The 24,204-nt window shown below is 39.7% G+C and overlaps 2 protein-coding genes and 1 pseudogene across 2 annotated transcripts; all 3 read left to right on the top strand.

Moving 5' to 3' along the window:
* The first annotated feature begins 830 nt into the window (after positions 1-830).
* On the top strand, positions 831-9,013 carry LOC120557112 (annotated as a pseudogene).
* Positions 9,014-10,788: 1,775 nt separating this feature from the next.
* LOC120557111 (odorant receptor 131-2-like) lies at positions 10,789-13,674 on the top strand. Its single transcript, XM_039797144.1, has 2 exons — positions 10,789-10,941; positions 12,877-13,674. The coding sequence occupies exons 1-2, from the start codon at positions 10,789-10,791 to the stop codon at positions 13,672-13,674; spliced, it is 951 nt and encodes a 316-aa protein (XP_039653078.1).
* A 4,818-nt stretch (positions 13,675-18,492) lies between these two features.
* Positions 18,493-20,874, top strand: LOC120557110 (odorant receptor 131-2-like). The gene is made up of 2 exons (XM_039797143.1): positions 18,493-18,645; positions 20,062-20,874. Exons 1-2 carry the CDS (start codon positions 18,493-18,495, stop codon positions 20,872-20,874), a joined length of 966 nt encoding a protein of 321 aa, XP_039653077.1.
* Positions 20,875-24,204: the final 3,330 nt, after the last annotated feature.

Here is a 24,204-nt window from a genome sequence, read left to right as displayed (position 1 = left end):
TTTCACTAGGCCTGCCCCATCTTAGTCGACAAAAAGTTATCTTCAGTTGATTAGTCAGTTTTTATAATTTTTTTCATGCTGAATGATTTAATAACAAGGCACTTATGAGTAGGGCTGGGTTAAAATAATTGTTAGTTTGGGTGATATTATATCCATTCAGAAAATCCAGAAATCGATATTTTAATATATGCCTTTTCAATGACATTTTCAAAGTTAGTCCTGTTAAGTAAACAATACTTTAAACTAATTTTTTGAGGGTCAATTCTTAATGTAAACATTAACTGGTGCATTATAAAAAATATTTGAGAGTTGCTTCATGCTTGTATATTTACAGCAGAAGTTTTCTGAGAATCTCTTTCATCAATGAAATCATTGGTGATGCCCAGCTCCACTTATGAGCTCATCTCTGGTAGACAAAGATGTAAAGCTGTGACTTACATGATTCTTTTTGGACAAACTCAGTGTTATAGATCTGTCGATTAAATCAACTAATGGATTAGTCGACAAAAAAAAGTGTGAGTTAAAGTTAACTGCAAGCACAAAAACTTAAATAACTAAACTAAAACTGAGTGCAGTTGACAAATACACAGTGCATTGGACATTTATTCCAATTTAATTTACTCTTCATGGCCTATATGAGTCTGAATATAATATTTTTTTATGTAACATTTTAAAGCTTTGTATTTATATGAGAAGCTTATTTCCAGCTGTTGATTTGTGTCTGGCAAAGAACTCGACCTTCTGATTATAATAATAATCTTTTATTCTTATCTCTTCAGCTGTAAAGCAACCAACCGTTTTCGGGTGAAACAGATTTTGACAGTCGACTCATGAACCTCTCATATACTGGCAGCAATTTCACAACAGCTGTGTATCGGGACACTTTAAACACAGCTATAATGAAGAATGGGATCACTGTGGTTCTCTGCCTCTCCATCAACTATGTCAACAGTACCCTGGTACATTCACAAAACATCAGGTCTGAGTCTTGTCTATTTCTAGAAATCCATTTTGCAAGTTGAAATGAATTTTATCCCTTCAAGTCCAGTTCAGACCAAAGATTTGCGAGCCAATCAACTCATAGCACTGAGTGACTGAAGAGAATCAAAATCAGAAAAGGATTTATTGCTAAGTATGTAACACTTCAAGGAATTTGCCTTGGTGTATGGTGCATACATAAACATGATAAAGGAAATAAACAAAAAAAAGTAAATGGTAACATCAACAAATATGTACAATATAACTGTTTTAACAATAATGAATGAGCGCCGTAAGAACAAAGCCAATCAGAATCAGAGAATTGAAAATAAATTGCTTTTTCATCATTACCAGAAATGCAACTGTAGCAGGTTAGGGTTAGGGTCATTCATATTTTAAAATGATAAAAATGATAAATCCAGCTACAAAAAAAAAGGATGAAAAGTTAGAATGAATGCACAGAGAGTCGTTGCTATGGAGACGGTTTTGGCGCTATGGTGGGGCATTCGAGGGCCGTGCCCCCCCCTAGCAGTCACTGATGCCCCTCCTACCACAGGCCATGGCGTGGCAAATAAAATATCCTCATGACGACTGGCGGGGAAAAAGCAAAAAACCTTCTCAGACGCTGGTGAATTGCTGCAAATTGAATAAAAAATTCGGCCTGTTCTCGAACAGTGTAGGGAAACCTGATCTATAGATTACCTATATTAATAATACCTTCCAAAACGGCAGGCATTACGGCACTCAGGGACAGCGTCGATATACAAGACCTATATGATAAGATTTAACAGAACTGTATATTATAGGCTATCCAGACAAGCCTTAGTGATAAAGGTGAAGATTATATATACTATTTATATATAATAATAAAAAAACACTTAGCTGTCTGACATTTCCCTCTGGAAACAGCCGGTTGCCCCCAGAGTGGCAAGGACCTGTATTTGGACCGGGATGGCACGGTTCTGGCGCGTTGCCCTCTCTACTGGACCCAATTCAGTACATAGATCCAAGAGCTCAGCTTTAGGGAATTTAAATCGGAATTTAAATATCAGCCAGTCATCGTCATGGTCCCTGAAGTCTTTTTCTCTCCTGATTCTTCCATTAGTGTAGTCCTCCTGCAGGACCAGCAGTGCCATCATGCAGCATTACACACGGGTTCACCGCAGAATTTTATGTTTTCAACATATTATGATTGTTAACACCTTGCCAAAATCACAGCATCAACTAATGGTATCCCCCACCCCGAGATACAATTTGAAGATGAAAGTCTAATAGGCAAACACACGTTTCTTCATGCAGGTTTAGTCACGAACAGTATTAAAGTTAGGACCGATAATGAGGACAATAAGTGTACCGATTGCGCAAGAGCGATTATGCGAGAGCTTAACGGCTGTATTTTGACATTTGATGATATATGCACAGTATTAAAGACTAGAGATTACAACTTTCTAGGCCGATTCCGATTTTCATTGAGTTATGCCAGTCAATACCGATTTTAGCCGATTCCGATTTAATTTTTTCTAACCACTTCACAGCACACACAAATTTAGTTATTGTAGCATTGACCGGCATGAAATCGGCATATGTCAGACTGACCTGCCGGTCGCCCGTCATGGCCGAGCACGTGAAAACCGGCCAATTCCGGTCACTGGCCGGTCTATCGGTGCATCTCTATTAAAGACAGATATTTAGTTATTTACACTGTGTTCTGCGGTTATCTAATGGTAGGGTATTTGATGCTATCCTGTATTCCATGCAGTCGGGCCAACTCCTCCTCCTGCGCTCCGTAACAGACTCTGTGACGGTGAGACAGCGCTGATTAAACATTAATAACAAACTTTTATTAAAGATTTGAGTTGGATTTTACAAGGTGTTTATGGAACAATTATCACTCAGTACAAGCGCAAATAGCACTGCTGGTTTTAATTAAAAAGTTTCTTACTGTATATTAAAAAGGAGATACACAATGACAAGCCAGCTGGAATCTGCCACTCTTTGTCTTGCTCCTGCGCGCGTCTTCCCAATTAAGTGGAGTAAGTAAAGTTACATAGATCTGCTACGTGGTCGCATGATATGGAAATAAAAAAAAAATATATTTGCTAATGAAATAATAATTAATAATAATAAAGAAAAACGTATTTCGTTTTTGATCAACATTTCTGTTGTGTTGGACTGTGTCGCTACTGCGTTAAAATATTTCTCACAACGGCAGTGCCCCCCCGCCGATGACCCAATGCCCAATGCCCCCACTAGATCTGCTCTGGCACCGACTCTGTATGTGATATAGCTTGTCGCATTGGTGTAAACTGGCAGGTTTCAGAACGTTGCAGACCAGAGCATTGATAGTAGTTGCAAGTTTCAACTTGTCTCAATATGACTCTTTCGTTGAACTGGGCTTTAAGTTTGATTTACGGTTCTGCGTTAAATCTACCCCATAGGTACGGAGTAGCCTGACGAGTACCTCCCAAAAAATATAACTACACGTCACAGCAGAGATGGGGACTTGAGTCTGAGACTCGGACTCGAGTCGCACTTAAGTCACACAAACAGCTGACTTCAGACTTGACTCGGACTCGACCCAAAAGACTTCAGACTTGACTCGCAACTCGACCCAAAAGACTTCAGACTCGAGCTTAGAGACTCGTCAACAACATGTTTTCATGCAATTATTGCTTTTTAAATTTATTCATGTATTTCTATTTTCTTTTATTGGCGCATATAGCCTACGTTGGGGAAACGTATGACGAGCTGCATGTCCCCTGCCCTTTGCCATAATGTGCAACGTAACGCATGCGTTATGCCTTATGTGCGGGCACTCGCATATAAAAAAATACATTGACGATGGCGACACCAAGTCCTCCCGGAGATAACTTACCTTGCCTTTTGTCATTAGTTTTGTTTTCAAAAAACTTCGTAAACAGTGGCAGTAAGCCAACAGCTACATGCAAGGTGTGTGGCACCAAGATAAATGATGCCAGATCAACAACGTCGGACTTCATCAGGCATCTCAAAACGCACCTAAATAGGTCAGTCACTCACACGCTAATGTGAAAGAGACGTTACATTTAGCATATATCGTCACAGGTAACAAGCTAACCATCGCAAAGTGTTGTGCTAATGCTGGGAACAGGCAAATTATAGTTAGTGTTAGTGGGACGCTGGAGGAGATCAGACAAATATGGCGGGGCGAGGTTGTGAATGGCGTTGAATGCAAACAGGAGGACTTTGAATTGGATACGGAGCTGGATCGGGAGCCAGTGGAGCTGTTGGAGGACAGGAGTGATGTGATGGATGGAGGGGCTTCGAGTTATGATGCAGGCAGCTGAATTCTGGACCAGGAAAAAGTTTATGGAGGGATTTGTGAGGGAGGCCGAAGAGGAGAGAGTTGCAGTAATCCAGACGGGAAGTGACGAGACTGTGGACAAGAATAGCGGCGGTGTGGGGGGTAAGGGATGGGCGGAGGCGATTGATGTTTCGTAGGTGGAAGTAGGCAGACCGGGTAATGTTATTGATGTGGGGTTGAAAGGATAGTGTGCTGTCAAAGATGACACCCAGAAGCTTAACCTGTGGGGTGGGGGAAACGGGGCAGTTATCAATAGTTAGAGAAAAACTGTTGGTTTTTGGATAGAGTGGATTTGGTGCCAATGAGGAGAAACTCGGTTTTATTGACGAGGGTGAGGTGGAAAGGTAGAGCTGGGTGTCATCAGCATAAAAGTGGAAGTGAATGTTAAATTTGCGGAACATATTGCAGAGGGAAAGGAGGTAAATGATGAAGAGTAGGGGCCCCAGGACAGAGCCCTGGGGCAAACCTGAAGTGACGGAGGAAGGAATGGATTTAAAAGACTTGAGTTGAATGAACTGAGTGCATCCAGAGAGGTAAGATGTGAACCAGTCTAACGGGGTGTGGGTGATGCCAATGGAAGATAGCCTGTTGAGGAGGGTGGTTTGACAGATGGTATCAAAGGCTGCACTCAGGTCGAGGAGGATGAGGAATGTGAGGAGCCCAGAGTCAGCTGCCATAAGGAGGTTGTCGGTGATTTTGATAAGTGCTGTTTCAGTGCTATGGAGTGGGCAGAAACCAGTCTGGAACTGTTCGTACAGATTGTTGTGAGATAGGTGACAATGGAGTTGAGAGGCAACTGTTTTTTCAAGGATTTTGGAGATGAATAGTAGATTGGATATAGGACGGAAGTTGTTGAAGTTGGAGGGGTCGGCACCAGGTTTTTTCAAGATTGGGGTAATGGCAGCAGTTTTGAAGGATGTAGGGACAGTTCCAGTGTTGAGAGAGGAGTGGATGATAGCAGAAATGAGGGGGACCAGGAAGGGAAGGCAGGCTTTAACAAGTTGTGTGGGGAGGGGGTCAAGTTGACAGGTCGATGGCTTGGATTTCCGGGTGAGTTCTGTGATTTCTGAAATAGGGGGGAGCTGGAATGAGGAGAATGAGTGTGTAGATGGGTGAAAGTCGGCTGAGATGTTGAGGTGAGGGATTGGTCCAAGGTGCTGGTGGATGTTCTTGATTTTTTCAGTGAAGAAGGACATGATAGAGTTGCAGAAGGAGGTTGTATACAAGTGAGGGGGGAGAAAGTCCTGGGGTTGGGTTATAATGTTAAGTAGGGAAGAGTTTTCTTTATTGGCAGTGATTATACTGGAGTAGTAGTGGGTTTTATGCTTGTAATAGTGTCCTTTTAATGTAAGATGTGGTTATTGTACATGTTCTTTGTGAATAGTGAGACCAGACAACTTGCAGACAACAGATTCAAATGAGCTGGAGACAGCCACAGACACCGGCGAGACTTTCCACTTCTCGCGGTAAATTATCGCGAGACCTCCTCCCCGGCCGGAGCCACGGGGTTGACAGATGTAAACAAACCCACTAGGTGTGGATTCATTCAGCTGGGAAAAGTCGTTGGGCTGTTGCCATGTCTCATTTAAACAAAGAAAGTCTAGCTTACGATCGGAGATGGAGTCCTGGATGATATGTCCCTTGCCTGTAAGTGAGCGGATGTTGAGCAGAGCGAAGTTGAGTGAGGTGTTGTCACAGCTGGTGGTGCTAACCGACCGAGCTAGGTGGGCTAACACGCTGTGGTCGACAGTCCGGTTGGTGGAGGGTGGAGGGCGACGAGAGCTGGACCAGCTGGACTTTATTGCTGTTGAGCTGTTGTGGTGGCAATTCCGGCGGGACCCTCTGTGGATGTATCTCCGGCGGGGCTGGAAGGCGATGTCCGGGTGAAGGTGGAGGGCCGCCGGTGCAGGTCCAGGTAGGTGAGTGCAGCTGGAGCAGGGCAATGGCCGAGCACTGAGCACCGAGTCACCAGCAGGTGAACAGGCAGTAGAAAGAGCCAGGCACAGACAAACATGATGTATATCCTACCGGCCCACATTGTGGATGAGGACTTATAGGCAGGGCTAATGGTCAGTGAAAATGCCATGTGAGGCTCAAACCGGATCAGAACAGGTTAGCTAACAGCGAAAACTCACACAAAAGCAGATCGTAAAGTATTCCAAAGTATTCCAATGAAGGCAATTACACTGTCCAGTTAGGTCATAAACCATGAGTCTGGAAAAGTTTAAAAGATAAAAGGTTACTGGCGAGCAGCGGCAGCATGTTGTGCCAGCGTTCACTCGTCGGCCATGTTGGTTTGTCTTAATTATGCACATATTTCTGTTACTGTAGTCCTATTTAATATTTAATTATTTCATCCATGCGTGGCGCAGTTGATCACCTGCCGTGGAGACGCTGGCCTCACTAACCTCTCCTCCTCTGAGTCGGGTCTCCCTTGCGCTGGACTCAGTTTCACTGAGCGTACTAACACTTAGAAAAATAAATAAATTGCATTACATCAGTGAGTTCAAACTGCTTATTGTGCGTAATTTGGACTGATGGTGAGATGCATGTTGTTCTGTAACTGGTGTGGCGCTGCCACTATTGTCTTGATTTCCACTTCGACATTAGACATTTTTTTAATGAAAGAGATGTTATATTTAGCATATATCATCACAGGTAACAAGCTAACCATCGCAAAGTGGTGTGCTAATGCTGGGAACAGGCACATTGTATCTTGTTGTATCCATATGATGTGACAGACTTAGGTTAATGTTTCACCAGGTCCGAGGGCTAGAGGGATGTATTAAGTAGACCCCATAAAGTTATCCCACAACTGATGTAATACTGTATTGTCTGGACATGCTTTGAATTCATAAGATTTAACAATACAGTGTTTGGGATAGATCAGAAGGCCAGAGGCTTGAGACTTAACTTGGACTCGTGGCAAAAGACTTGAGACTTGACTTGAACTTGCCCCTCAAAGACTTGAGACTTGACTTGGACTCGAGCTCAAAGACTTGAGACTCGACTTAGACTTCCAAAAAATGACTTGTGAACATCTCTGCGTTACATCGACGCAGACCACAACAAATGCGATTGGTCTGCTTGGCCGTGGCTTGGTAGCGTCGCATTTTTGCACTAAATCTGCAAAGATTAATCAATTAATCGATTAGTTGTCAACTATTAAATTAATCGCCAACTATTTTTGAAGAATTCTCTGATTCCAGCTCCTTAAATGTGAAAATGTTCTAGTTTCTTCTCTCATCTGTGACAGTAAACTGAATATCTTTAAGTTGTGTACAAAATGAGACATTTGAGAAGGTCATCTTGGGCTTTGGAAAAGACTGATCAACATTTTTCACCACTTTCTGACATTTTATAATAATATAATAATCGATTAATCAAGAAAATAATCAACAGATTAATCGACAAAGAAAATAATCATTAGTTGCAGCCCTATTTTGCACCTATTCATTCTTGGGTTCTCTTTCTCCGTGAACATAGAATCGAGGAGAGGTTTAACTTTTTCTGCTACAGCTTTCCGAATGTGGTCAGACTTGCAGGGGAGACACTTTGTTTCTCTGTCTCCAAGGCCAGAGTCGGTACTCGCTCCAAAGGCAAAATCCATCACTCTCTCACTCACTCTACCTCACACTCCTCATGCACACACACCGGCTGCTATACTCTTTAAGAGATACGCTAGATTGATGCAGACACACCAGTGCAGAAGTATAAATCCTAACAACAGGGTAAGTCGCTTACGAAGGCTACATTGTCGGTTCAGCAGAGAGCCTACATACAACCATTTTTATTCTAATACAATTATTCTTATACAATAATTGGTATAGTTTCTACTCTTTCCCTTTGTTTCCTAATCACTTGTGTCCTCCCCTGCAGGTTTTCAATGTGAACCCTCGCTACATCCTGTACATCCACCTGGTGATCAATGATATCGTTCTGCTGAGCCTGTTCACCCTCCTTCAGGTCCTGAGTTACATTGTGTACACTCTTAATATCTCTCTATGTATCGTTCTGCTAATGATTGCTACAATTGCAAGTCTAAACAATCCCCTTACACTAGCATTTATGGCAGTAGAGTGTTACATCGCCATATGCTTCCCTCTCCGCCACACCCAGATCTGTACCGTCAGGAAAACGTATGTTGTGATCGGCCTGATTTGGGCAATAAGTATACTGTCGATCACACCAGATTTATTTGTAGCCTTGGCAACAGAATCCCTGGAATTCTTTCGTTCCAGAGTTTTTTGTCTCAGAGACAATGTTTTTAGAGACCCTAATCTGACAGTGAAGAGAGATGTTTCCAACTCAGTGTGTATGGTCATTGTTTGGCTCACTCTATTCTATACATACTTCTGGATCCTGTTCGCAGCAAAGGCAGCTGCCACAGATGCCAAGAAAGCGAGGAACACTGTCCTTCTCCACGGCTTCCAGCTGCTGCTTTGCATGCTCACCTACGTTTATCATCTCATAATACAGGGTCTGACATACTTGTTCCCAAACGAGGCGCTGGCCATTCGCTTCACTGCCTCGATATTTATTCAGGTGCTGCCTCGACTCATCAGTCCGGTTGTTTATGGGCTACGAGACAAGACATTCAGGAATCATCTGAAAAGATATCTCTTCTGTACAACTAGTGCTAACACTCATCCACAAACAACTCAAAAACAGGGCATGAAGTCCCGTTTTTGAGTTGTTCAAGCTATGCTTACACGGTTTCATAATAAAGGCATAGTTCAGATGTTTAGAAGCGTAGTTGTATGAGCTACCCGTCCATAGTCAGTGCATTAGCTACAGTAGAATCCTGTCAGCACGCCCCCAGTTTGAAGAAGCAGGCAGGAGAACCGACACGGAAGCTAAGCAATGTCCTGCTGTGGAAGGAGGCAGCAGCTAAACGCATTACATGCAGATGACATATACAACACTGGGTTAACACAACATTCTCTCGAGCTTCGCCTTTTGTCCAAATATGGTCACATCTGGCTCCAAAATGGCGACCGCAAAAAATGCAAAGTGCTGGCTTCAAAACGGCAATCAAGTCAACAAACCAGCCACAGCCACAAACCAATGGGTGAGCTAGAGGTCACGCCCAAAAAGGCACATTTTCAATGGGCACAGCTAGTTTACACAATGTGAGGAAAAACCTGCTGCTGTATTGATACAGGGTTTTCTATTTTACAGTCAAAGCAGAAACCAAAATTATTTTGTTTTGTGCCGACATATTATAATGATTGTGGTCGTATTCTGTCTGAGTTACAGGTGTAAATGAGATTATATTTAGTCTTACAGCTAGTCTCTTTGTACGGAAGCATCTGCTAAATCAATGTACAGTAATGTCATTTTACTGTAATTTTAGCTAGAATTTAAAACAAACAGAACAAACTGCATGAAAAGTTTCAGGCCTTCCCCAATGTTCACTTACTGATCACACTCACACACACACACACACACACACACACACACACACACACACAAACACTCTGATCTTGTTCCCATGACAATTGCATTCAATTTCTATATATACACACACACTATAACTACTATATAATAAGTAATTTTAAAAGGCATCTAACTTACTGTGCGATTACCACATATGACCTTTGCCAAGGTGGGTACATATATTTTTCTGTGTAATTGTGTGTATTAAGAGATAATATCTTAATCTTTATTTCCCTTTTATTGTGTGTATGGCTCATTTTGTACATTATATTTTAAGAACGAAGTTCTCTACTCTAGAATTAAAAAGTATTTGGAAAAAAAACGTTTTATATCTCTTATTAACATGATTTGAATCTTGCTCTCTCGAAAAATTCGAAATGCAAATTATTTGTGTGCTTAATATTTTTTTTCTTTAAATTATTTTCTAAAACTCTCAACTGTTTCTGTTTTGGCGCTCCACGAATAACAGCAAATGTCCATAGAATTTTCACAGCGGACATTGTTAAAATCAATCAGTAATTTTTTATGATTTCAAGTAATTTATTACCAAGAAACGTATGATCACATCTCTCTGGTAAAAACAAAGATTTAATGTTGTGTTCTGCATTATTCTTTGAGTAGAAAAACAGTTTTACAGATCTGTAGATTAAATCAACTAATCGATTAGTCAACAAAAAGTGGGTTAAGAATTTCTTTAATCAAGGACAGACCTAGTCATCACATTGGTTTTTGGTGGTTTTTGTGTAAATGTCAGTAATAAAATGAACTACATATCAAAATAAAAATAACTAAAATTGTGTATTGATGATGAATACACAGTAAAAGTGACATTTATTCTAATTGAATTGACTTTTTATGGCCTATATGAGTCCAAATCTAATAGTGTTTTTCATTTAGCATTGTAAACCTTTGTATATATGTCTGGCAAAAAACTCGACCTTCTGATCAATAATATTCTATCATTTTGTTCTCTTTAACTCTAACGTAACCAACAGTTTTCTGGTGAAACAGGTTTGGACAGTCGACTCATGAACCTCTCAAATACTGGCAGCAATTTCACAACAGCTGTGTACCGGGACACTTTAAACACAGCTATAATCAAGAATGTGATTACTGTGGTTCTCTGCATCTCCATCAACTATGTCAACAGTACCCTGGTGTACACATTCACAAAACATCAGGTCTGAGTCTCGTCTATTTCTAGAAATCCATTCAGCATGTATGCATGTGTGTACCAAGTTGAAAATTATTTCATCACTTCATAGGATTAAACAGTATATTTTGATATATTCTAATATAATCAGTGCCTGACATGGACTGGTACTCACTTCAGATTTTTGTTTACAAGTTTGGAGTTATATTTGTGCCTCATTCCTGAGCGAGCAGTTGTATATTTTGAGCACAGAGAAATGTGTCTGGCAAGCACAAACATTATATTTTGAAAATAAATTATACACAATCATACAATTATTTCGTTTGAGCAACAAAAATATATTCTGTGCTCAATAATTGTATTTGCATGTTTGCTATTATCCATAATAACGTGCAATAATACCCCCTCTCACGCAGTTTACTCATATGTCCTCTCATATACTCTTGCTTGGTGTGCTGGCAAACCGCTGTTTCACACCTGTCATGTCTCTCTCAACCTCTCCACTCTGTGCACGCACTGCCCGCACACACTCACACACTCGCTTTCTCTTCAAAATGTAATGTATGTTCTTGCAAAATATATTTCTCTGTCACAGTCGCTGGTGAGGAAAAAAATGTCCATTTGAAATGCATTCAAAAATGAATTTGAAGAGATACACTTATAAGATATCAGGGCTCGACAGTAACGATTGCCCTTGGCAACCAGATTAAGTCAATTGGCAACCGTTTCATGGTCTCTGGTTGCCCCCTTTGGCAACAACCTGTTCAATATTTGTGTTTTTTTAAATATATAAAAACAAATAAAAACCTACAAAACTGGAAAATCTTATTTTAAAAGAAGTCAATATTTTATTTGGTTTAAACACTACGTCAATGCGCAACACAACATTTCAGCTGTTCTGTGACCGTTTTCCACACACGCATGTTTGCCATAAAACGATACAGGCAACACAATTTTCTGTTCACATTAAAGGCGCATGTTAAAATCCGGTGCTAATATGGCACTAGTGCCAGGTATCTACCGGACAGAATAGCAACGAGGATTTCGGTGCCACATTATGGTGCCACCTAAATGTCTGAGCTGCTCTCTGATGCTCTGAAACAGACGTTAAAGGTAACAGAAACATCGCTGCATGTCACGCTAGAAGACGTTAATAACACGTTACACTTGGCAGCAGGTAATGTTAGCCTACCTTTAGCTACAGTAGTAACTGGATTAAACAGTTTAAATGCTGACAGCGAAACGGTGTAAAAGTGTGACTGTATTTCGCTGTAGACAATTCCAACAGCGGGACGTACAACCATGATGGCGCTAAGGCTATGAGCTAAAAGACCCAAAGTAGCACCAGGATCTTTGATAGCACGCACTTGGTCACTGCAGTTGTCGGAAAAACAACACAGACTGGACTAAAGGTTGCGTTTACTTAAAACTGGTAAACCTCATGGTGCATTCAACGTTATTGTATAATACCATTTTCTCATCTGTTTTTGTCGTTTAACAGCAAGTTATTGGTAAAAGAATTAATTATTGTTAACATTTTTAATAATCATTTAAATATCCCCCTTTTTGTGCTGATTTGAAAATTGATCCGATCTGTGACTCAAAACCGTTATCTCATCAGCGTGTTTTGTGATACGTTGCAATTGAGAGGGAAGGGAAACTATATTGCAAGCCATTATCTCAATGTTTGCCATTAAAACATGGCAGCCGTATTCTCAATTTCGGCAGCCAAAAGCTGATGCCTGATTGCAAAGCCTGGCAACCACTTTAAGAAGATAGCGTTGAGCCCTGGATATGGTTATGAATAAAAATATATTCAAGACACATGCAAGGATTATGTCATGCAACTGCTTAACTATGCTACTAGGACCTTTTTGGTTCAATTCAGGCACTGCATATCATCAAGGGTACAGTTTCTAGTCTAGTCCTCTTGTTTCCTAATCACTTGTGTCCTCCCCTGCAGGTTTTCAAAATGAACCCTCGCTACATCCTGTACATCCACCTGGTGATCAACGATATCATCCTTCTGAGTCTGTTTACTCTCGTTCATGTCCTGAGTTACATCGTTTTCACTCTTAAAGTCTCTCTATGTATCGTTCTGGTAACGATCGCTACATTGGCAAGTCTAAACAATCCCCTAACACTAGCATTTATGGCAGTAGAGTGTTACATCGCCATATGCTTCCCTCTCCGCCACACCCAGATCTGTACAGTCAGGAAAACGTATGTTGTGATCGGCCTGATTTGGGCGATAAGTATACTCTCGATCCTACCAGATGTATTTGTGGCCTTGGCAACAGAATCCCTGGAATTCTTCCATTCCAGAGTTTATTGTGTCAGAGACACTGTTTTTAGAAACTCTAATCTGACAGTGAAGAGAGATGTTTCCAACTCAGTGTTTTTGGTCATTTTTTGGCTCACTCTTTTCTATACATACTTCAGGATCCTGTTCGCAGCAAAGGCAGCTGCCAAAGATGCCAAGAAAGCGAGGAACACTGTCCTCCTCCACGGCTTCCAGCTGCTGCTGTGTATGCTCACCTACGTTTATGATCTCATGCTACAGGGTCTGACATACTTGTTACCAAAAGAGGTGCTGGCCATTCGCTACACTGTCGCGATATTTATTCAGGTACTGCCTCGACTCATCAGTCCGGTTGTTTATGGGCTACGAGACAAGACATTCACAAAGTACCTGAAAAGATATCTGCTCTGTACAACTAGTGCTAACACTCATCCACTAAACACTTTAAAGAGGGCATAAAGTCCTGTTTTTGAGTTGTTCATGCTATGCTTACACTGTTTCATAATAAAGGGATAGTTCAGATGTTTTGAAGTGTGGTTGTATGAGCTACCTTTTTAATAGTTAGTGTTTTAGCAGTGGATGGCAGTTGGCACGGCCCCAGTTTGGAGAATCAGGCGGGTTATAACAAAGGATACCGAACCCCAAATTGATGTGAGTGTCTGTGTGAATGTTTATCCCTCCCCTCCTGATGAGATGGCACCTTGCACATTAGGGCAGCAGCTACTCGGATGCAGATGAACGGTGCCAGCGCCCGAAGGTCCGCATTTTTTCACCGGTAAAACTCTGTCTGAATACTTGTGTACAAGGGTTGAAAATCTGTAACTTTCCTTCTTTAGCCATAGACTGTATAATATTAATGCACAGAGCACGTGTGACGTCACCCATTGGTTTGTGGAGATCTATGAGCTATGAGTCGTCGAGTTTGCTGTTATGGGCTCAGCCATCCTGGTTGCGGATGTGACGATTTTAGACAAGAGGGAGGAGTGAAGGAGGAGCCCTTACACTCTACGTTACGTTACAAATTTTCACTGGCAATCACATCATAGCCACACCCTAAAACACCCCCTGCTTTATCGCCGATTTTAAAATCAACGAGGCCATACTTCAAAAAATGAACATCATCCTGTGTTGCAGAAGACTTAAAATTAGACCATAAACTCATTATGAAAATGTTTACTGATGTAATCAAGTGAGATGTGGGTCACTTTCTCAAAGACTTCTACAGAAACCGACCTTTTTCTCCACATGTCATGCCCCCTGCTGTAATTCAGATAGAATGCAGGTTTAAGGCACTTCCGCATTTGCAGCACTTTGCCGAACCGGATGCTTTGTCCATTAATATCATACAGTCTATGTCTTTACCCTTTAGCTTAGCTTAGTGCGATTGAAACCATAAATAACACTGGCCTGGACACATCATCCTACCCAACTCCGCCCTTTTGTCCAAATATGGTCAATTCTGACACAAAATATACCAAGATGGCAGCCAGCAAAATGCAAACTGCTGGCTTCAACACGACAGTCAAGCCAACCACAAACACAAATCAGACACAAATCAATGGGTGAGCTAGAGGTCACATCCCGAAAATGCTAATTTGTAACGTGCACATCTAGTTTAAACAATGTGAGGAAAAACTATTTGCTGAAATATGTGCCACCAGAAACTGAATTTGAATGAATTATATTTAAATTTGAATTGCTAAACTTAAATAATTGCATTGAAAAACTGAATTTGAATCACATCATTTGAAGTTGTATTGTTTAATTTGAATCATTGCATTGAAAAACTGAATCTGAATAGTATAGTTTTAAACTGAATTTATTCGTTTGGAACTGAAGTCCAATAAAATTTGATCCTCACTGAAAATATATATCTTCACAATCAGTTCTCACATTTCAAATTCAGTTCTCAAAATTCAATTTCAAGATACTGTGACAGACATCCAGGCAGTTGAAGGATGAAGAAAGAGCAAACAAGCGCAGATCGATAGATAAAGTTCATTGGTGCAGACACACAGGACTCCTCTTCGGCCAATCAGCACCTACGTTTTGGAGCACAGTATCGCAATGAAACGAGGCAGAAGTGCTTGCCTTGCCCCAGAGACTGGCATGAGCCGGGTGACCACCATGGATTCAGCTGGGACAAATACGGTAATGACAATTTAATATATATCTACGATTTAACGATCTTTTGTTTAACTGTTGTTAATGTTATAGCTATTTTGTAGAAACGTTTGGTTTCGTCCGCGGGCATAAACAAATCATGTTTACAATTACATTTGACGACTAGCACGTTAGCATTGTTTGAGCTATAATTTTAGCAACGCAGCAACAAGCGTTGTAGCTAGTCTACAAACAGCAGTGCGTAAAATAACGACATATATTTTTTTACCGTCCGTGAATAGCACCGAGTGAAAGTCAACGTTGTCTTTATATGTAGTGACAGTCATCATGTTGTTAGCTCAGATAAGTACAGGTAAACTTAGTCAGAAGATCTAGAAATAGAAGGCGTCATGCTAGCTAACTTGCCAGTCCCACCTGTGACTTGCCTGTCTGCCCCCCAGCCCTGCTCGTCGCTCTGTTGCTAAAATGATAGCTAAAACAATGCTAACGTGCTAGTCGTCTAATGTAATTGTAAACATGATTTGTTTATGCTCGCGGACGAAACCAAACGTTTCTACAAAATAACTATAACATTAAAAACAGTTAAACAAAAGATAGTTAGATCGTACATATATGTTAAATCGTCATTACCATATTTGTCCGAGCCGAAACCATGGTGGTCACGTGGCTCACGCCAGTCTCTGGGTCAAGGCAAGGCAAGCATTTCTTCCTCGTTTCATGGCGGGTACTGTGCTCCAAAACGTAGGTGCTGATTGGCTGAAGAGGAGTCCTGTGTATCTGCGCCACTGAACTCTATCGATCTGTGCTCGATTGCTCTTCCTTCATCCTTCAACTAACCGGATGAATTGGGAGAACTGATTGTGAAGAAAAATTCAAAAATGTATTCAATTTCAAATTATAGATATATATTATCAGATTCAGTTTTTCACTGCAATGATTCAAAATAAACAATCAATTTCAAATGATGTGATTCAAATTCAGTTTTTCAATGCAATTATTCAAGTTTAGCAATTCAAATTCAAATATAAATGAATCAAATTCAGTTTCTGGTTACACATATTTCACCCATAAAAAACCTGCTGCTTTTACAGTATTGATACATGGCTTCCTGTTTGAAAGTCGAAGCAAGAAAAACATGTTGTTTTGTAGTTTTGTGCTGACATTTAAATTATTGTGGTTGTGTTGTTAAAGGGTTTAAATGAGATTATTTTTGCTCTCATTGGAAGTCACTTTGTACAGATCACATCTGAAAAATCAGTGTACAGTAATGTTATTTTATTGTGAATTCATCTAGAATTTACAACTTGGAAACAAAACTCATGAAACATACTGCACAAACAGCATGACATGTTTCAGTTCTCCCCTAATGTACAAGCGCGCGCGCACACACACACACACACACACACACACACACACATACACACACGATCCCATGACATTTGCATTTAACTTATAGGTCATTTCAAAAGACATCTGACTAACAGTGCGATTGCCACATATGACCTTTGCCAAGGTGGGTACATATTCTTCATTCTATTTTATTATCTGTGTATTAGAAGACAATATCTTGATTTTGATTGCACTATAACTATGAATGTGTATGGCTATTTTGTACATTAGACTTGAAAAAATATGTTCTCTACTCTAGAATTCAACAATTTTAATGTTTCTCATTAACATGGTTTGAATCTTCCTCTCTGATGGCTTCAAAACGTAAAGTATTTTTGTGCTTATATGTATATAATATATATATATATATATATATATATATATATATATATATATATATTATATATTATATGCATATAACATTAAGACGATTTATTTTCCGATCGATTCGGTCAGGAATATTTCAATTACACACCAATTTTGTGAATATGAAGGACATTCTCAGGAAACTAATGCTTAAAATTGTACAAGGAACCCTTTAACCTGTTGCATTATTACATTTTTAATGTTGTTAAGAATTGATCCCAAAGCAGTTACATAGAGACAGAAAAAAATGAGTACAAGTGCTTTCTTAAGTGCAGAGGGTGTGATGAAGAGACAGAGACCTAAAGCCGAAGATCTATTATGAATTGATATCGGTAAGGATTGATTTAAATCAGAAAATCGATTTTTCGAACAGCCATAATTGTTACATATACCAGCACGTTTTTATTAAAAAAAATCTAATTAATAACTGCATTTCAGATGCAACAGAGCCAGCATTAATTGTAATCACCACATTTGTATTGCTGCTTAAAATTAACTTCATAAATGTCAATTATGTTTTTTATAGATTCATATAATGTCCGATTGACAAAAAGGTTTATGGGATGTGCCTCCTTCAGCAGACTGTTTGACTTGTCTTTGACCTATTAGGAAAACTCCAGGTGTTACTAATAACCTCTATTATGGCTTTGTTCTGTGTCCCACTACGTTATGACAGTGTGAAAGTGAGTCAGCATGAACAGAACCAGGAACCTGAAAATGAAGCACTTATTATTTCTTGTATTATTTACACCTGTGTTTTTGTTTTACTGTAACATTTCAAAATGTCTCCTGTAAAAATTGACTATTGTAGTTCAGATTTTGAGTGCATTGATGAAAAATAGCAGGTGTATGTCAAGTATTTTATTTATTTTAATTAAGTTCACAGCTTTTTTATATCAGCTCAAAGGGTTTAATCGGTTTGTAAGGGACACAAGGAGAATTAGAAATACTTTGATCTGTAACAGGAAAATACTGAATACAGAGTGTAAATGTAATTAAGTGTTTTCACTAGATCATTTCATTGGTGATGTCCAGCTCTACTGATGAGCTCATCTCTGGTAGACAAAGATGTAAAGCTGTGACTTACATGATTATTTGTGGACAAACTCAGTGTTATAGATCTGTCGATTAAATCAACTAATGGATTAGTCGACAAAACAAAGTGTATTGTTAATAAATACATGGTGCAAGTGACATTTATTCAAATGTAATATAGTCTTCATGGCCTATATGATTTTTTTTAAAGCTGTGTATTTATATGAGAAGCTTCTTTCCAGCTGTTTATTTGTGTCTGGCAAAGATGTTGACCTTCTGATGAAAAACACTCTTTTATACTTTTCTCTTCAGCTGTAAAGTAACCAACCGTTTTCTGGTGAAACAGATTTGGACAGTTGACTCATGAACCTCTCTAATACTGGCAGCAATTTCACAACAGCTGTGTATCGGGACACTTTAAACACAGCTATAATGAAGAATGTGATTACTGTGGTTCTCTGCATCTCCATCAACTATGTCAACAGTACCCTGGTGTACACATTCACAAAACATCAGGTCTGAATCTCGTCTATTTCTAGAAATCCATTCAGCATGTATGTAACAAGTTGAAATTCATTTTATCCCTTCAAGTCCAGTTCAGACCAAAGATTTGCGAGCCAATCAACTCATAGCACTGAGTGACTGAAGATAATCAAAATCAGAAAAGGATTTATTGCTAAGTAGGTAACACTTCAAGGAATTTGCCTTGGTGTATGGTGCATACATAAACATGATAAAGGAAATAAAGAAAAAAAAGTAAACGGTAACATCAACAAATATGTACAATATAACTGTTTTAACAATAATGAATGAGCGGCGTAAGAACAAAGCCAATCAGAATCAGAGAACTACAAATAAATCGCTTTTTCATCACTACTAGAAATGCAACTGTAGCAAGTATCTCACTATCAGTAATGTTATCCTCGTGCATATTTTAAAATAATAAAAATGAGGAATCGAGCTACAAAAAAAGAATGAACTGTTGAATGTTACAAACAAATGTACAGAGAGCCGTTGCTATGAAGATGATACAGCTTGCTGCATTGGTGTAAACTGGCAGGTTTCAGAACATTGCAGACCAGAGCAGTGACAGTAGTTGCAAGTTTCAACTTGTCTCAACATGACTCTTTGGTTGAACTGGGCTTTAAGTTTGATTTATGGTTCTGCGTTGAATCTACCCTGTAGCCTGACGAGTACCTCCCAAAAATATATAACTACACGTCACAGAAACGCAAACCACAGCAAATGTGATTGGTCTGCTTGGCCGTGGCTTGATAGCGTCGCATTTTTACACTAAAGCTGCAAAGAATAATCAATCGATTAGATGTCAACTATTAAATTAATCGCCAACTATTTTGATAATCGATTAACCAGTTTGATTAGTTTTTATGAAAAAAATTCTCTGAACACAGATTGACATTTTTCACAATTTGACATTTTATAGACCAAGCAAATAATCGATTAATGGAGAAAATCAACAGATTAATTGACAAAGAAAATAATCGTTAGTTGCAGCCCTATTTTGCACCTATTGTTAGGCTTTGGTACTGACCCAGCACACAGAGAGACAAATACAGACTCTGTTACGATATAACAAAATGTTTTAATGAAACTTCAGTTCTTTAAGGTAACCAAGGAATGCTGAGACACTTTGTTTCTCTGTCTCCATACCCATCACTCTCTCACTCGCTCTACCTCACACTCCCCACGCACACATATCGGCTCTGCTATTCTCTTAAAGAGATACGCTAGATTGACGCAGACACACCAGCACAGAAGTATAAATCCTAACAACGGCGTAGGTCACTTAAGAAGGCTACAGCGTCGGTTCAGCAGAGAGCCTACATACAACCATTTTTATTATAATACAATAATTGGTACAGTTTCTACTCTTTCCCTTTGTTTCCTAATCACTTGTGTCCTCCCCTGCAGGTTTTCAATGTGAACCCTCGCTACATCCTGTACATCCACCTGGTGATCAACGATATCGTTCTGCTGAGCCTGTTTACCCTCCTTCAGGTCCTGAGTTACATTGTGTACACTCTTAATGTCTCTCTATGTATTGTTCTGCTAATGATTGCTACAATTGCAAGTCTAAACAATCCCCTAACACTAGCATTCATGGCAGTAGAGTGTTACATTGCCATATGCTTGCCTCTCCACCACACCCAGATCTGTACAGTCAGGAAAACATATGTTGTGATCGGCCTGATTTGGGCGATAAGTATACTCTCGATCCTACCAGATTTATTTGTAGCCTTGGCAACAGAACCCCTGCAATTCTTTCGTTCCAGAGTTTTTTGTCTCAGAGACAATGTTTTTAGAGACCCTAATCTGACAGTGAAGAGAGATGTTTCCAACTCAGTGTGTATGGTCATTGTTTGGCTCACTCTATTCTATACATACTTCTGGATCATGTTCGCTGCAAAGGCAGCTGCCACAGATGCCAAGAAAGCGAGGAACACTGTCCTCCTCCACGGCTTCCAGCTGCTGCTTTGCATGCTCACCTACGTTTTTCATCTCATAATACAGGGTCTGACATACTTGTTCCCAAACGAGGCGCTGGCCATTCGCTTCACTGCCTCGATATTTATTCAGGTACTGCCTCGACTCATCAGTCCGGTTGTTTATGGGCTACGAGACAAGACATTCAGGAATCATCTGAAAAGATATCTCTTCTGTACAACTAGTGCTAGCACTCATCCACAAACAACTCAAAAACAGGGTATAAAGTCCAGTTTTTGAGTTGTTCAAGCTATGCTTACACGGTTTCATAATAAAGGCATAGTTCAGATGTTTAGAAGTGTGGTTGTATGAGCTACCGTCCATAGTCAGTGCATTAGCTACAGTAGAATCCTGTCAGCACGCCCCCAGTTTGAAGAAGCAGGCAGGAGAACTGACATGGAAGCTAAGCAATGTCCTGCTGTGGACAGAGGCAGCAGCTAAACGCATTACATGCAGATGACATATACAACACTGGGTTAACACAACATTCTCTCGAGCTTTGCCTTTTGTCCCAATATGGTCACATCTGGCTCCAAAATGGCGACTGCAAAAAATGCAAAGTACTGGCTTCAAAACGACAATCAAGCCAACAAACCAGCCACAACCACAAACCAATGGGTGAGCTAGAGGTCACGCCCAAACAGTCACATTTTCAACGGGCACAGCTAGTTTACACAATGTGAGGAAAAACCTGCTGCTGTATTGATACAGGGTTTTCTATTTGACAGTCAAAGCAGAAACCAAAATTTCTTTTTTGTTTTGTGCCGACATATTATAAAGATTGTGGTCGTATTCTGTATGAGTTACAGGTGTAAATGAGATTATATTTAGTCTTACAGCTAGTCTCTTTGTACGGAAGCATCTGCTACATCAATGTACAGTAATGCCATTTTATTGTAATTTTAGCTAGTATTTACAACTTGGATACAAACAAAACAAACTGCATGAAAAGTTTCAGGCCTTCCCCAATGTTCACTTACCGATCACACACACACACACACACACACACACACACACACACACACACACACACACACACACACACACACACACACACACACACACACACACACACTGATCTTGATCCCATGACAATTGCATTTATTCTATATATATATATATATATATATATATATATCAACCCGGTCTCACTTTCGAGTACAAATAACACGGGTTTCTGCCTGTGAAATACGTGCAATGTGTACGAAAGTGAAATTCGATGCATTACATACGCGGAGCGCTCAATTGAAGTAATGGGGACCGGTGCGTTTTATATGCACGCAGCTTACCGTCCCCATGTTGTGTGTTATCGCGAGAACAGCATCACACACAAAAACATAGATATGGTTGGGTTTAGAAAAATAATGCAGGGAAAGGCTTTAGTAACACAAGAAAGTCACAAAAACACACTAATAAACGGTTGGGTTTAGGGAAGAAACATCAAAAACACACTAATAAACGGTTGGGTTTAGGGAAGAAACATTGGGGAAGGCTTAACAAAAAAACACTACAAAGTCGCAAAAACGCGCCACATAAACACGCTAATAAACGGCCTAACAACAACAAAAAAAACACATGCTGAAAATCGCCAAACACGGGATACTGAAAATCGCCAAACACGGGACGCGAACCCCGGTCTCCTGGGTGAAAGTCCTGTGTTTTACCCATCCACCACCTCAACCAACCTCCTTACGCGGTCCCACGTCCCTTTATACTATAAGCGCAGTGGGTTCCATTACTGTAATTGGAGCGCTCCACGTATCTACTGTACGCACAATTTCACTTTCGCGTACACATTGCACGTATTTCACAGGTTGAAACCCGTGGTATTTGTATGCTTTTCAGTGAGACTGGGCTCATATATATACACACACACACTATAACTACTATATAATAAGTAATAATAAAAGGCATCTGACTTACTGTGCAATTACCACATATGATTTTTGCCAAGGTGGGTACATTTATTTTTCTGTGTTATTTTTAAGAGATGATATCTTAATCTTTATTTTACTTTTATTGTGTGTCTCTACCCTAGAATTAAAAAGTATTCGGAAATTATTTTTTTTTAATATCTCTTATTAACATGATTTGAATCTTGCTCTCTCAATGGATTTGAAATGCAAATTATTTGTGTGCTTAAATATATAATAATAATTTTCAAAAACTGTCAACTGTTTCTGTTTTGGTGCTCCATGAACAACAGCAAATGTATAGAGAATAGTCTTTTCACAGCAGACATTGTTAAAATCAGTCATTTTTTTATGATTTCATGCTGAGTAATTTATTACCAAGAAATGTATGATCACATCTCTGGTAAAAACAAAGATTTAAAGTTGTTTTCTGCATTATTCGTTGATGAGAAACTCAGTTTTTACAGATCTGTCGATTAAATCAACTAACTGATTAGTGGACAAAATCATACGAGTGTTAGTCAATTAAGAATTTCTTTAATCAAGGCCTGTGCACCTAACCCCCACCTTTCTTTTGCACTACTTATTTTATTCCATGTTGTTATATTTCTCTTACGTACTGTAGATGTTGACAATGGAAAATGAGTTGCTTTTAATCTTGTTGTACTTGGGGTGTACATGGGTATAATGACAATAAAAGGCATTCTATTCTAGACCTAGTCACAATGCTTTATGGTGGTTTTTGTGTAAATGTCAATAATAAAATTAACCACATATCAAACTAAAAATAACTAAAATTGTGTATTTTTGATGAATACACAGTAAACATGACATTTATTCAAATAGGATTTAGTTTTTATGTCCTATTTGAATCCAAATCTAATAATGTTTTTCATTTAGCATTGTAATGCTTTGTATTTATTAAAGGGGTGATAGAATGATTATATAGGGTATTTCACACTGTTCCTTATGGTCTCCTAATGGGGTATGTAACATTGGTTGGGCTGAAAATGGCCTGGTTGATATTTTATTGGCCCTTATGCATCCCTGTGTTTTGGCCCTATTTGTAACAAGAGCTTTTCTTCCAAATATGGTATGGTCATGAATATTTAGGTGAGCTGCGCGCTGATTGGTTGAGCGACTTGCCATACGCACATATTAGAGACGCGCGCTGATTGGTTGAGCGAATCCCCAATACACATACATTAGAGAAGCGACAGAATCTCATATTCCAGACACTGCAATGTTTCATTACCAAATTCACTTCTGAGACTTTTTTAAGCGAGAAATCAACTATATAAAGCTGAAATATGGGCCGTTTTACAAAATTTGATGTCTAATTGCAAATTTGGTAAGACGTGTCGGACTTTAGGAGCTCCACACAGTCTGACGAGAAAGCGGCAGCCTGCTGGGCTCCATACCCAGGGCAAAGTCACCCTTTGTGGATACTGCACTACGGGGCTCCGCGGCCAGCTGCCGGCATAACTATAATATATTTACGGTTTGAATTTCGTCACGCCACTTTGATTTTAAGGCATTTTTATGAACGTGAGGCGTCTTTGTAGGACGAGCAGCTGCTTGCAATATGTCCCATTCATTACGATGGGGAAATACCGCAGCTAGCTAGCTACACTGTCGCCATAACTAAATTATATTT

This window comes from Perca fluviatilis, chromosome 4 (assembly GCF_010015445.1).
Source record: "Perca fluviatilis chromosome 4, GENO_Pfluv_1.0, whole genome shotgun sequence".
In the NCBI taxonomy this organism is placed as follows: Eukaryota; Metazoa; Chordata; class Actinopteri; order Perciformes; family Percidae; genus Perca; species Perca fluviatilis.
This window is presented reverse-complemented; position numbering and strand designations above follow the sequence as displayed.